Source organism: Mandrillus leucophaeus, unplaced genomic scaffold (genome assembly GCF_000951045.1).
Source record: "Mandrillus leucophaeus isolate KB7577 unplaced genomic scaffold, Mleu.le_1.0 Scaffold105, whole genome shotgun sequence".
Taxonomy (NCBI): Eukaryota; Metazoa; Chordata; class Mammalia; order Primates; family Cercopithecidae; genus Mandrillus; species Mandrillus leucophaeus.
The window spans coordinates 358925-372849 of NW_012098654.1; the positions used below are offsets into that span (position 1 = coordinate 358925).

General features: G+C 48.4%; 1 protein-coding gene across 1 annotated transcript in view; it reads right to left on the reverse strand.

The window, feature by feature from the left end:
- NPHP4 (nephronophthisis 4) overlaps positions 1-8940 on the reverse strand; it is a 127788-nt gene extending 118848 nt beyond the window's left edge. The window contains exons 1-2 of the mRNA XM_011981559.1: positions 8768-8940; positions 391-534 (exon numbers count right to left, since the gene is read on the reverse strand). Of these exons, the coding sequence (XP_011836949.1) occupies positions 391-534; positions 8768-8902 (279 nt within the window). The 5' untranslated portion in view covers positions 8903-8940. The remainder of the gene's footprint in view (positions 1-390; positions 535-8767) is intronic.
- Positions 8941-13925: the final 4985 nt, after the last annotated feature.

Sequence of the window (13925 nt, forward strand, 5' to 3'; positions counted from 1 at the left end):
GGGGAGGGGTGTGGGGAGGGAGGAGGGGAAGGGGGAAGGGTCGGAAGCGGGGGCGGGGAGAGGAGGGAGCAGTAGTGGCAGCGGCCACAGATGAGGTCAACCATTTCCCAATATTCCCAAGAACTCCAAGGTTCCTTGAGACAAGACCCCCATGCCCCCGACTCTTCAACCAGAGCAGAGCTCTCTCGTCTGTTTAAGAAAACTGGCTTCCACATAAGATTTTGTTTGGAAACAAAGTGCCCAGACTGAGCTCTACGCTGCTGGGACCCACAAGTCTGAGACACCCTGTGAGGTCTCGGCAAGGCCCCACTCTCTGGGCTGCCACCCAGGACCCCCCGCACACCCACCCTCCGCCTTGGAGCAGCCCCTGCCTCCGTCACCAGGGCCCACCTCATTAAAGACGATCCTGGACGGCGGTCTCTTCGTCGGCTTCACTGTGGTTTTCCACGTCCTCCCGAAGAAGTGCCGGTAGGTGACATCAAAGAAAGACACTCGCAGATGGCATTCAACCTCTGACAGCGCCTCCAGCACTCCCTAGGAGACAACGGGGAATCGGCCCTCAAGAGGCTCAGCACCAGGAGCCAGGCGGTCACTGGCAGGCCACGTGGGTGCACATGGGGCCACTCGCTTAGGTATGAGCACCCTGGTTTCCTTATCGGGGGACTACCTGTCTCCCACAGCCACTGGTCTTGGAGGGGTTATAAACCAAAGCACTTGGCCCTCCCCTGGCCAACGAGAGACTGCAGTCCCTTGGAACAGACACAGGCTTCTGACTCAGCCAGAGCCCAGCACGCACAAGAGGACATGACCACAGGAGACACGCGCCTGCCAGGATGAGGCCCGGGGCTGCCGGCAGCCAAGAGGTGAGCGAGAACAAGTCCAGGTGACATCACCTGAGACCTGGCTCAAGTCACACCTGAAGCTTATGCTGGCTGTGGATTTGTTGTGTGAGTTAACAAATCACCTCTCATTTAAATCATTTTGGATGGGTTTTTTAATCATTTCCAACCAAATGAGCCCTTCCTGATATAACCAGAAACTCTAAATCCTCAACTTCCCAGATTTTGGGGTGATGTTGGCAAAGCAAAAAGCAGATCTTTGAGAACTGAGAGATCATGGCTGCAAATACAAAACACAGCAGCCAGAGTGTAGACAGGCAGGACCCTGCCCAGAGCTTTACCACTTACAGCAAGTGTTGCTTTAGCCTTTGCTCTTCTGTGACAGGGTCTTACCTGAGACAGAGAGTCCTCCACCTTTCTTTCACCCATTCACTTAGCAAACGTTACTTAAACATCTACTCTGCGCATTGACTCTGCCAGTCACATTTCCAGGAACTAGGGAAACAACAAGGAACAAAACAGACAAAATCTCTGCCCTTACAGGGCTTACAGGGTGAAGAACGGGGAGAGAGGTGGGCGGGGCAGGGCAGGCTCTCTGACATGACCCTTGAGCTGAGAACAAGGAGGGCATGAGAAGAACCACAGGGGGTTTGGGGAGAGGGAGCCAGGCAGGAGGAGGAGCAAACTCAAAAGTCCTGAGCGGAAGAGAGCACAGGTGCTCCAGGAGCCAGTGAGAAGTGCAGGAACTATATTTAGCTGTTTAGTACCTGTTTTTTGTTTGTTTTTTTTTTAAGAAAAGGGTCTCATCTGTCACCCAGACTGGAGGTCTGGCCACTGCAGGCTCCACCTCCCAGGCTCAAGCAGTCCTCCTGCCTCATCCTGTCAAGTAGCTGGGACCTGGGACCACAGGTGCACTCCACCACACCCAGCTAATTTTTGTACTTTTTGTAGAGAGGGGGTTTTGCCAGGCTGGTCTCGATCTCCTGTCCTCAGTGATCCGCCCGCCTCGGCCTCCCAAAGTGCTGGGATTACAGGGGTGAGCCACCGTGCCCAGCCTGTATTTTCTAGTTTTCTGTATTACTGATGCTCTGGTATCTGGGGCCTCAGTGACGAGACAGACTGTCCCCCAGAGCCAGTTAATTCCTAGGGTGGCAAATGGCAGGCCTGTCAGAACGTGTCTGACGTGAAAACCAACCTGTCCAGAGCCCACACGTCCCACTCCCTCCACCTGGCTCACACACCCCAGGAGTCCCTCCCTCTGCCCGGTTCTCTCAGGGTCAGTGAGCAGATACGTCAGGCCATCCCTGCACCTCAGAGACCATGACATGACTCTCCGTGGCCAACACCAAGCCTGTCCAGCTGCTCACCCTCCCTAGTCCAGTCCTCCCACAAAACCGTAACCCTCCTGCCTCCTGAGCAACCTGCGCCTCCCCAGGTGGCCTGTGGGCATGGCCTGCCCCGTGTCCTGGGAGCCCTGAGTAACACACAGAGTCTCAGCTGCAGTCGTCTCCTGATCCGCTGGCCTCACCACCCCTGAATGGAAACCAATCCTAGCTACGTTCTAAGCAGAAAGCCCACCAGACTGCAGCAGGCTGGGCCGGGGAGGAGAGAAGGAATGAGCGCCAGGCAGAGGAGCGTTCAGGCGGCCTCCCAGTGCGAGGAGAAGCAGGGCTTTCACTCCAATCATGCAGAGGCCAGGGAGAGATTCTAAGCAGAAATGACACAATCTGATTCGGAATGAAGATTCCCGCAGCTGCCACGTGGGGGCGGGAGTGGAAGCAGGGGCCCATTAGGAGGCTGCTGCCACCAACCAGGCGAGAGAGGGAGGGGCAGGGAGGGTGACAGGAAGCAGGCACACCTGGGCTCTGCTGCTTCGCAGGAGCGGCTGCGTGGTCATGAAGGGACAGAAGCAGGAAGGGCCACCTGTCTAGGCTGGCCCAGCCCTCCTAGGTCCAGCACTGGTCCCACGTCTCAAGTAAAGCAACCTGGAGGGAGGTGGTGTTATCCATGGGGACGGGGAAGGCAAACAGAGCAGGTCTGAAGACTCCAAGCCCGGCTCCCATCACCATGCTGCCGGGGCCTGGACCCAGCTCCCATCACCACGCTGCCTCCCTGTCCCTCTTCCTCCTCAGCTCCTCCCGCATTCAGACCCACCCTCTGAGCCTGCCTCATCTCTCCCCAGAGCAATCCCCTGGCTTTTCCATGTTGACTGTCTGCCGCCCCATCTAGAATGTGAGCTCTGTGAGGACGTGGGTCTCGAATAAGTGTGTTCCCTGCTCTGTCCCTGGGGTCTAGGCAAAGCTTCTGCACGTGCCCCTCCTCACGCGGGACTGCCCGGGTTCCCCCAGCGCTGCCGCCTCCTCCTCTCCTGCACTCTCAGGAGGCCATCCTCAGGCAGGATCCCGTGGCTCCCAGAACCGTTGCTGGCTGGGACTTCTTTCCAGAACGCCACCTCTACGCTACTCACACCCAGCCTGTTCAAGCAAGAATCCACTGAGAGCTCCTGAAGGCACAGTAAAGGACAGAGTCAACCCTGTCATCTGCACAGCTCCAAACGTCGTGGTGCCCAACGAATATCAAACTGCACTGAAATACCTACCCCAAAATAAAGAAATGTAATCAATGATCATGGTAAAATTAAACTAAACAAAAAAAGTAAATGGGACAGTATGAGAAATATACTAAAACCATTAACAAAGTGCCCTGAATTCAAAACAAGCATGTAATATTCTTCAGCCAACACCTTTCACAGGGAAGAAAGCTTTGACCATTATCTAAAGCTATTAATTCTCAAAACAACTAAAATTATACAAACTTATAAGACTATCTACACCAAACCTTTGTATCATCTATTTCCAAACTCTATTTATAGAATTTATATAAATTCTATTTATCGTCTTTTAAACACTGCATTTTGATTGATCTTTGTATATAAAACCAACATTGCATTCCTGCAATAAGCCCCACTTGATCCTAATACCCCACCATTTATACATACTGCTGGCTTTGTTGTCCTAATAGTTTCAGGGCTGCTGCGTTAACATTCATGAGGGATACCAGCCTGTACTTTTTTGTAGTGCCCTTGACTGGGTACCAGAATTATGGTGGCCTCAAAAAATGAGCCGGGAAGTATTCCCTCCTCCTCTGTTTTCCAAGTTTGTCTAGAATTCGTCTTACTTCTTCCTTTAGTATCTGATAAAATTCAACATTATATTTTTAACCTCTATAGCATATGTTATCATGATGCTTCTTTCATTTTAATACTGGTAGCCTGTGTTTTTCTTTTTTTTTTTGTCTTGATCAATTTTATCAATCTTTTCAGAGAAACAACTTCTAGCTTGGCTGATTTTCTCCATTACTTGTCCTTTATTAATTTCTGCTCATATACGATCATGGGTAACATAATGACATTTCGATCAGCAACAGATTGTATGTATGACTGGCCCCTTAAGGTTGTAATGCTATATTTTTACGGTTTTTTCCATGTTTGATATACCGTTGTGTTACAATTGCCAACAGTATTCAGTAATGTGCATACAGGTTTGTAGCCTAGAAGCACTAGGCTATGCCATGGAGCCTGGGTGTGAGGCAGGCTTCACCATCTAGGTTTGTGTAAGTACATCCTATGACGTTTGCACAATGAAGGACAAAATCGCCTAACAACGCCATTTCTCAGAATGTATCCCCATTGTCAAGCAACCATGCACAACTGGATTTACCATTTCCTTTCTTCTAGTTACTTTGTATGTAATTTGTTCCTTTATTTAGGTTGTTAAGGAGGAAGCAGAGGTCACTGATTTTATACCTTCTTCTTTTCTAATATAGTCATGTAAAGCTATACGTTTCCCTCAAAGAACTGTATTAGCTATATCCTACACATCTGTATATTTTCTTCCATTATTCAGTTCAAATTATTTTCTAATTTCCCTATTAATTGTTCTTTCATCCGGTATGTTAATTTCCTACTATTTGAGTATTTTCTAGATCTCATATTATTTATTTATAACTTAAAAGCACAGTAGTCAATAAACATACTCTATAATTTGGGTCCTTTGAAATTTATTGAGACATTTTAATGGCCCAGCAGAGGGTCTATCTTGATGACTGTTCCATATAAACTTGGGAAGAACGTGTACTCCAGCTTTGTTGGGAGTGGTGTTTAAGAGATGACAAGGTGATTGACGGTATACTTGGGAAGAACGTGTACTCTAGCTTTCTTGGGAGTAGCGTTTAAGAGAACAAGGTGATTGACAGTATTCGTCAGAGCTTCCAAATCCTTAGGAGTTTTTTGATCTATTTGTTTCTTCAATAATTGAGAGAAGAGTTAAAAGTCTCCAACCAAGATTATGAATCTGAATATAGTTCCCTTTAGTTCCGTCCAATTTTGCTCTTTTGTACAAAAGAGTTATCAGAGCAGACCTGACCGTTACGCTCTGAAAGACCAACTTAGAAGTCTGGCCTTTTGCTGGAGTCTGGGAACTCAGATTTCAGGAGAGTTCCTACCACGTAACTGGTAAGAGGGGCTCACTGTGCCTAATCCGTTTATGTACTGTGGCTTATGCTAAACACGTGTTTCCCTTCTGAGAGTCTGGAATTTTGGACGTTACACAACATTTCACGTGTGTTGTTACGATTCATTGCTGGAGGAATCAAACGCATCCTATGTGAGAGGACTCTTGGAAGTTTGTACCCTCTTCCCTCAGACATCCCCCATATGCCTCCTCCCTTTGCTGGTCTTGCTCTGTATCCTTCTGCTGCCATAAACCTTAGCTGAGAGTACAACTACATGCTGAGTCATGTGAGTCCTCTTAGAGACTCTTCAAACCTGGGAGGTGGTCTTGGCAGCCCCTAACACAAATGCATGCACATTTAGGGATTGTTATGTTTCCTTGAAGATCACTGTCTTTATGAAGTGCCCCTTTATTTCTGGGAATACTCTTCACCTTGAAATCTACTTTTTATGCTACTAGCACAGACGCAAAGCTTTCTTTGCTTAGTATGTACATGGTTTATATTTTTCCACCCTTCTACTTGCAACCTGTTTATGTCTTTACGCTTAAAGTGCACTTTTTTGTAAACAACATGTAATTGGGTTTTAAATAACTTTTAACATATGACTTTGGATCAGGAATTCCACTTCTAGGTATCATTCTGACATTATCTGTACATGAAATAAAATGAGGTTATTCACTGTAGCAGTGTCTGTGACAGCAAATGACTGGGAAAAGTCTAAATGTTCATCAATCAGGGCCTCGCTCAATAAATGATGGCTCGGCTGGGCGCAGTGGCTCATGCCTGTAATCCCAGCAGTTTGGGAGGCCGAGGCGGGCAAATCACGAGGTCAGGAGATCGAAACCATCCTAGCTAACACGGTGAAAGACCATCTCTACTAAAAATACAAAAACTTAGCCAGGTGTGGTGGCGGGCACCGGTAGTCCCAGCTACTCAGGAGGCTGAGGCAGAAGAATGGCGTGAACCCGGGAGACGGAGCTTGCAGTGAGCCAAGATCGCACCACTGCACTACAGCCTGGGCGACACAGCAAGATTCTGTCTATAAATAAATAAATAAATAAATAAATAAATAAAGGCTCATTCATACAAAGAAATACCGTGCAGTCTTCAGAAATAACAAGAAAATTTTCTTCATGTAATAACATGAATGATCGATAAGACATACCACCTGAATTTTTTTGAAAAGCAAGGTACAGGGCCGAGCATGGGCTACACCTGTAATCCCAGCACTTTGGGAGGCTGAGGCAGGCAGATCACCTGAGCTCAGGAGTTTGAGACCAGCCTGGCCAACATGGTGAAACCCTGATTCTACCAAAAATACAAAAACTTAGCCGGGTAAGGTGGCGCACATTTGCGGTCCCAGCTACCTGGGAGGCTGAGGAAGGAGAATCACCTGAGTTCAGCGGGAGGAGGTTTACAATGAGCTGAGATCACACCACTGCACTATAGCCTGGGTGACGGAGCGAGACCTCATCTCAAAAAAAAAAGAAAGAAAGGTACAGAATGGAATACAGTAAGTACCATTTGCATTTTAAAAAGGAAAAATAAACGCAGGTATATTTACTTGTATTTGCTTAGAATTTATGAAAGTTGTACAAAAACACACTGTATCTAGGGTGATACACCAGGTGCCTGGGGATGCCATGGGATGATTCACTTTTCCTGTGTATCCTTGTCAACTTTGAAATACGTGAATTACCTTTTCACAAATAAAAATAAAATGAAATGGGGAAATAAAATTTCCTTTGCAAACTTCCTAGGAAAGAGGGAAGTGCTATCTACTATCCTGTGAGCTCCTGGAAGGCGGCTGAGCCAGACAAGGAGTGTGGCATCCCAGCTAAAGACATCGCCCTGGGCTGCTGGCTCCACTCTTACTTAGCAGGTTCTGCTGCTCTTCTATAAAATGGGAGTAAGGTGGTGGCAGCTTCACAGAGCTGCTCTGAGGATTAAGTGAATTAACACAGTGAAGTGCTGGAAGTAAAGCTGTGAAAGCAGCAGCCACCACAGTACCTACCACAGCGGCAAAGACACAGCAGGTACTCAATCCGAGGGCTTGGAATTGAACGATACAGAACATCAGTGATTTAATAACAGTAAATCAGTCACAGACCCGGGGCTCCAACAACTGAATCTATGTGAATATCACTCTCCCAGCTGCAGAGGAAAATGGCCTTGCCAAGCCAAATCCTGTAAAAAGGGTTGACGATGGCAAGACTGATCCTTCTCATGCATCCCCATGGGCCATTGGGCCTCACGAGGACAATCCAATCGTGTGGGTGTCCTATGGGCAGCAGCACAGAAGCACCAGCTTATCCAGCAGGTTCCCCGCCAGCTGAAGGGCACAGATGGATGTGACGCCATCAGGGCCCAGGTCTGAGTGTGCCCAAGGCCGTGGTACATCCAGCCACGCACAGAGCTGCCAGAATGCCCGGAGCTCAGCCCCTGCAGTCCTCACTGCCAGGCTGAACGCGGGCCATGCTGAGCCATGCACGAGGCCACCTGGCTCAGAAATAACCCAGGAAACCAGAGTACTTGGGTTTTTAAATTGCTCCACTGTGGGCATAAAGAAACCCTACCCAGTGTCAAAAGTGCTGACCATGTCACTGAATCAGATTCTCTTTGCTGATGGGCCACTTTGCCTCCGAATACTGCCAAGGTCCAAGGTAATGGGTATGGTGGTATAAGACGCAAGTGAATAAGTGAAAATCAATACAGATGCTCTTCGACCTATGATGGGATTCCATCCCGATAAACCCCGTTTAAGTTGAAAATATCCTAAGTTCAAATGCATTTAATACACTAACCTACTAAACATCAGAGATTAGCATGGCCCAGCTTAAACATGGTCAAAACACTTGCATGTGCCTACAATTGGGCAAAGTCACCTAACACAAATACTTTTTTTTTTTTTTTTTTTGAGACAGAGTCTCGCTCTGTGGCCCAGGCTGGAGTGCAGTGGCGCCATCTTGACTCACTGCAAGCTCCGCCTCCCGGGTTCATGCCATTCTCCTGCCTCAGCCTCCCAAGTAGCTGGGACTACAGGCGCCCGCCACAAAGCCCAGCTAATTTTTTGTATTTTCAGTAGAGACGGGGTTTCACCATGTTAGCCAGGATGGTCTCGATCTCCTGACCTTGTGATCTGCCTGCCTCGGCCTCCCAAAGTGCTGGGATTATAGGCTTGAGCCACCACGCCTGGCCCACAAATCCTATTTTTAAATAAAATGTTGGGTATCTCATGTAATATACTGAAAACAGCACTGAAAGTAAGAAACAGAATGGCGGTATGGGTACCACTATAAAGTAGCAAAATCAAAAATCAAACCATCGAAAGCCAGGGACCATCGTACGTTAACGGGAAGCCACATCTCAGCTAAGAGCAATCACAACACGTATCTGCTAACAGCACGTTTTGTTACCTGCCTAATTATCGGTCCGTCCAGCCACTTGAGGACACACTGGAAAGCTGTGGATTCCTTCACAGGCTGGCGTGCTCTCTGTGGGTGGGGAGGGACAAGCACATTTTGGGTGAAGATCCTGTGCCAGTCGTTCATCCTGCCCGCCTGAGGGTCCCGTGGGCTTCCCGGATGACCTGTGCCAGTCACATTCAAATAAAGAGAAGGGCTGTAAGGGCTACAGTGGTCACAGCAATCCTGAGGGCTTCTGCCTCCCACTAAATCCCAGAGGAACCTCCATCCCCCAAACCCACACTCTGCAAACCCTAGACAAGTGGACTTTGTTGCTGGCTGGCACCCACGCTGCCTTCCCTGGGAAGTACTATTTGCATTTCAAAAAGGAAAAATAAATGTAGGTATATATTTGTTGTATTTGTTTAGAATTTATGAAAGTTGTACAATAACACATTGTATCTAGAGGGTGATACACCAGGTGCCTGGGGTCGCCATGGGATGATTCATTTTTCCTGGGTATCCTTGTCAACTTTGAACTACGCAAATTGCCTTTTCAGAAATAAAAATAAAATGGAGAAATAAAATCTACCTCCAGAGAACCCTCCGCCCCACCCCTACTCCCGTGGGCCAGACTCAGAGCACGACTCTCCTGGCCTCCGTGGCTGGTTCCGGATGGGGACACGAAGGGATGTTCTGTACAGCTGTGAAGGTTGGGTACCACACAGGGACACCAGGTGCAGGTGCTGAAATACAGCCCTAGGGTAGGACCGTCTTGCAGGGGACCCAGGGAGCATGAGAGAGGGAATACAGTCCTTGAGCTGAGAGGTGGTCAGCCTGAAACGCCCGGGGCCACCTCAGGAAACACACAAAAACAAGCAGAGAGGAAAAGGCAGGAGTGAGGGCCACTGCGTCCCCATGTCATTATTAGAGCCCTGGGCCGGTCACCCCAAGACACTTCAGCTACATGGACAAAGTCTCTTGTTGCTAAAGCCATTTGGGGACAGGTTTCAGGTGTTACCAGCTTCTTGGTGGGTCCTGGCCCATTTTGAGTGTTATCTGATCCCGTCCAGCGAGCCCAGGATCTCAATCTTCTCTAGCCGACACAGAATCCAAAGATCTGAACCTCGAGAAGAGGTTGAATTCCATATACTAAAATGGCGAGTAAGGAGAAAAAGCAGTGGGTTTGGCCTTCTAAGACAGCAGCTCTCTAAGCCCATTCCCCAAACCCAAGGTTTAACAGGACCCTGTCAGGGCTCTACAAGGTCAAATGATTTTCCTGACACCAGGTGTTATCTCCTTCACTATGGTGGCGCGGTGGGGCAGAGGCAGCAGCAAGTAAAGCCACTGGGGCCTCACTCGACCCAAGGCTGGTTGGGTTGAGTGAGGTCCTCCCAACCTCTCACAGAAAAGAGCAAGGCAGCTTCAAGTAAGAACATCAGTGGTGAAGCCAGGAAAACTACTAATCTTATTATATCTTGACCTTTCAGTAGACACGTTCTTAATTTCGTTAGACAAAATGGAAAATACACAAGCATTTCTGGTGCAAACTGAAGGGCAACAGTCACCCCCGGGGGAAGCCTTGCTGTGACTGGGCTGCACGTTGAACACACCGCTTTTTTTATTCAACACCATTGTCACTAAGAATGACTGAGAGACAAAACATGGGTACTTGGCAGACATCTTCTCAAGTGTGAACAAAGTGAGCATGTCATTTCTGGGAAAACAACTGTAATAAAAATGGAGTTTCCAAGCAAACATTAGAATTGAAAACATTTGTATCCTCCACCTTGAGCCTACCAGCTTCACACTTCTTCAAGACTTCCCTGATGAGACGGGCAGTGAAATAACGTGATCATCTAAGGTTACACCATTAAACATGTCAATAGCTGGAAGGTCTGCATGACTCCATGAACCAATATTTTCTGAACAATGCGTAATGGTACAAAATCCTGCAAGAAGAAAACATCTACCCAAAGTGCAAGACTGACCAAAGGACTTTAACGTCAGAGCACGAAGAGTTCATTCACATGGTGGAGACTCCGCTTTAAACAAATCCTTAAGAAACTCCTGCTCGTGGGGTTTCAGTGCAGCAGCAAAGAATATCCACAATGACCTAAGAGATTCCTCCCAACTAGATCGGGATGGACTTCCTTCATATACTTCAACCAAGGCAACACAGGCCAATACAGAAGCTGAGTACAGAAGCAAACAGGAGCCTTCAGCTGTTCTCTCTTAAGGAGACTGTAAAGACATTTGCAAAAATGCAAAAGAATCCCACTCTTCTAAATTTGTTTTTTTTTTGTTTTGGATAATATAGTTGGTTTTTGTAAAAAATGCTTTTATGTTAACATGTCATGGCCTTGTTATTTTTACATAAATTAATATTTTTAACATTTCTCAGTTGTAATTTCTATGGCAGTAAACATTGGTAGACACAACTCACATAAACAAAAATTCTTTGGGGTCCTCAATAATCTTTTAAAGGGTAAAGGGATCTGAGACCAAAAAGTCTGAGAAGAGTTGTGCTAATGGTTCACCCTCTGCACGCTCCCAGCATGTGTGGGAATCGAGAGGACATGACCAGGTAGCCTGAGAGGGGCCTCTGCCCAGGGTCCTGCCTCCACCCACAGTGCACCCAGATGCTGCATGTAGGCCAGGTACTCCTCAGAGGACCAGACTCAGTCCGGTCCTGTGTGAATCCAGCAGGCACACACGCTGGTTTGTTGTTTTTTGTTCTCTGTGGGCTATTTTTGTTGCTCAACTTCCCTTGTTTTATGGAGGACCCTCACCCAACTCCATGTGTGGGGAGGGCTGCTCCCCAATTCCAGCCAGAGGTCTGCAGTGATTGGTTCAAGGAGGAACACATGGCCCACACTGAGCCATCAGTCTTCCCCGGGAGACTTGAGCCCAGGCTGTCTCTCCTCCAATGTCCACAACTGCCCACACCATGCCAGCCCAGAGCCCCAGGGGCCACCACAGGGAGAGCCGACTTTGGACTGCTGACCTCCCTAACTGGAAAAGAATAAATTTGTGCTACTTTTAAGCAACCAAGTCTGTTGGACTTTCTTACAGGAGCCACAGGAAATCACACAGCCGCCCACGACTTTTAAACAGAAGACACCTGACCAATACCAGCTCAAGGGCCACCTCCTCCAGGAGGGCTTCCTAGGTGCTCCCAGGGTCCAGGCCCCAGACTCACATGGCCTCTGTGCTTCCCTTGGTCACAGTATTTGTCACCTGTCTTGTGTTGAACTGCTCACTGACCAAGTCCTTGAAGAAAGAAGTCCCATTCCTCCTGTGTCCTTGGTATCATCACAACTCAGTAAACGGTCACAGAATCAAACTGAAGCTTTAGCAAAGCTACCCTGAAGCTTTTCTTTCCCACTGACCTTTTATAACTTCAGAAGTGTATTCATACAAAATGCAGGCCATGATGGCCCCAGGTGGGGATTTTACAGAGGAAGTATCTCCTGACGCAGATGCCCATGTTCCTCACCTGCCCCAGATTTCTGACCCGGTGCCTCCTCCCTGGGTGTCTGCAGGACTCAGTCCCACACCTGGCCCAAGGACACTGCTGAAGGACGTGTGCACGCCAGTCCACCCTCACAGGGAGCATGAAGCATGCTGGCCCCCTGCTGTACTAGCAGGGCACACACTAGGCGGAAGGGCATCTGTTCCGAAAGCACCTGCCACCCACACAGAAATCCTGAGGCTCGGGATGTGAAAGCAGGGCAGTCATAGTCTGAGGGGCCACGGAGGCCGAGGTGACACCTGAGACTCTGCGGGTGGGAGCCCAGGTGGCCGCAGCAGCTCTCACTATCCTCCCAACACCTCATAAATCTCTCTAGGTGCCCTTCCGCCTGCTCCTCAATCCTTTCCACCTCTGCTCTGGCATCCAGGAGTCAAACCAAATGCTCCCTCCTCAGAGTGAAAGCCCCATCCCCACCTCTGGCTGCTCCCACACAGGGCAGGTGACAGAAGAGCCACCACACTTCACCAGGGCTATGCTGTTGTCCTGCGAGACTGTGAGCTCCATGACATCAGGCTGGGTCCTCAGCAAAAGTCTTTTAAGGATGAAATACAAATGCCCTGGAGGAAGTACAGAGGGGCCTTTGGGGCCAAATCAACAATAAAAAAGAAAATCAAGAGGGCTCCAGGTCTTGAACCCAAGAAAAGGGTACAGTGGGCTCTCTAGGAAAAAAAAAAAAAAACATGAAAATACACCTGTTTTTAATGAGCCCCTGATGCAAGACAGAAACTCACAAACATTCCATGGTTACTTTTCCAACAACTCTGCAAAATGAGAATCATCATTATTGCCATCTTACAGATGAGAACACTGAGACTCAGGATAAACAGCCAATCCAAGGTCACACAGCTAGCTATTATAACCGGTTATTATAATAGCATTATAGTTATAACACTGTAAACTACTATAACTACCTCCCGCTACCTCAATCAAGGAGACCAGGAGAGGCCAAGGGAGAAGAGAGGCCCAGAGGGAAAAAGTGAGAGCAACAAAGGACTAATGCTCTCTCCTCTTTCACTTCAGGACGGGCTCGCAGCCTCCCCACCTGTTTCCAAACTCCAAAATGAGGGCTGTGAAATCTCCCTGAGATCTCTGCTTCTGTTGATCTATTCAGCAACTATTTCCCAAGCACTTGTGTTCCAGTGCATAAGAAGGCTGTCAAATGCGCTGTCTTCAAGCATCTAGAAAGTCAGTGGGGGTGAAAGACAAGAAGGTGAGTGTGAGCAGCACACAGGCCCCTGGGAGGGTGCAGAGGTGAGCGGGGCTGAAGTCCTACAGAGAGCGGTTCCCAGGGAAAGGAAGATGCACCGGGTGGGAGGCGCTATCAGGGTCCGTGAAGCCTCCTTCTCAGAATGGAAAATGTGTAATGCCTGAGACCCAGATACCTTGGGGAGCTTTTGGGGAAGCAGAAGTCTGATTACGCACTGCCTGGAATTCCCTCATTCATGAGCATTCTTCCAGCACCTACCCTGCGCCCTGGAGAAACGGTCTTGAACACAGCAGACAAGCTCGCTGCCCCCACAGAATGTATAGAATCAGGGCACAAATTAGCACACAAAAAAAGACACAAGTGTGACCTACGGAAACTGCACAGAGGAGCTGCAACGAACGGAGCCCGGGGTTAGGACCGAGAGGCAT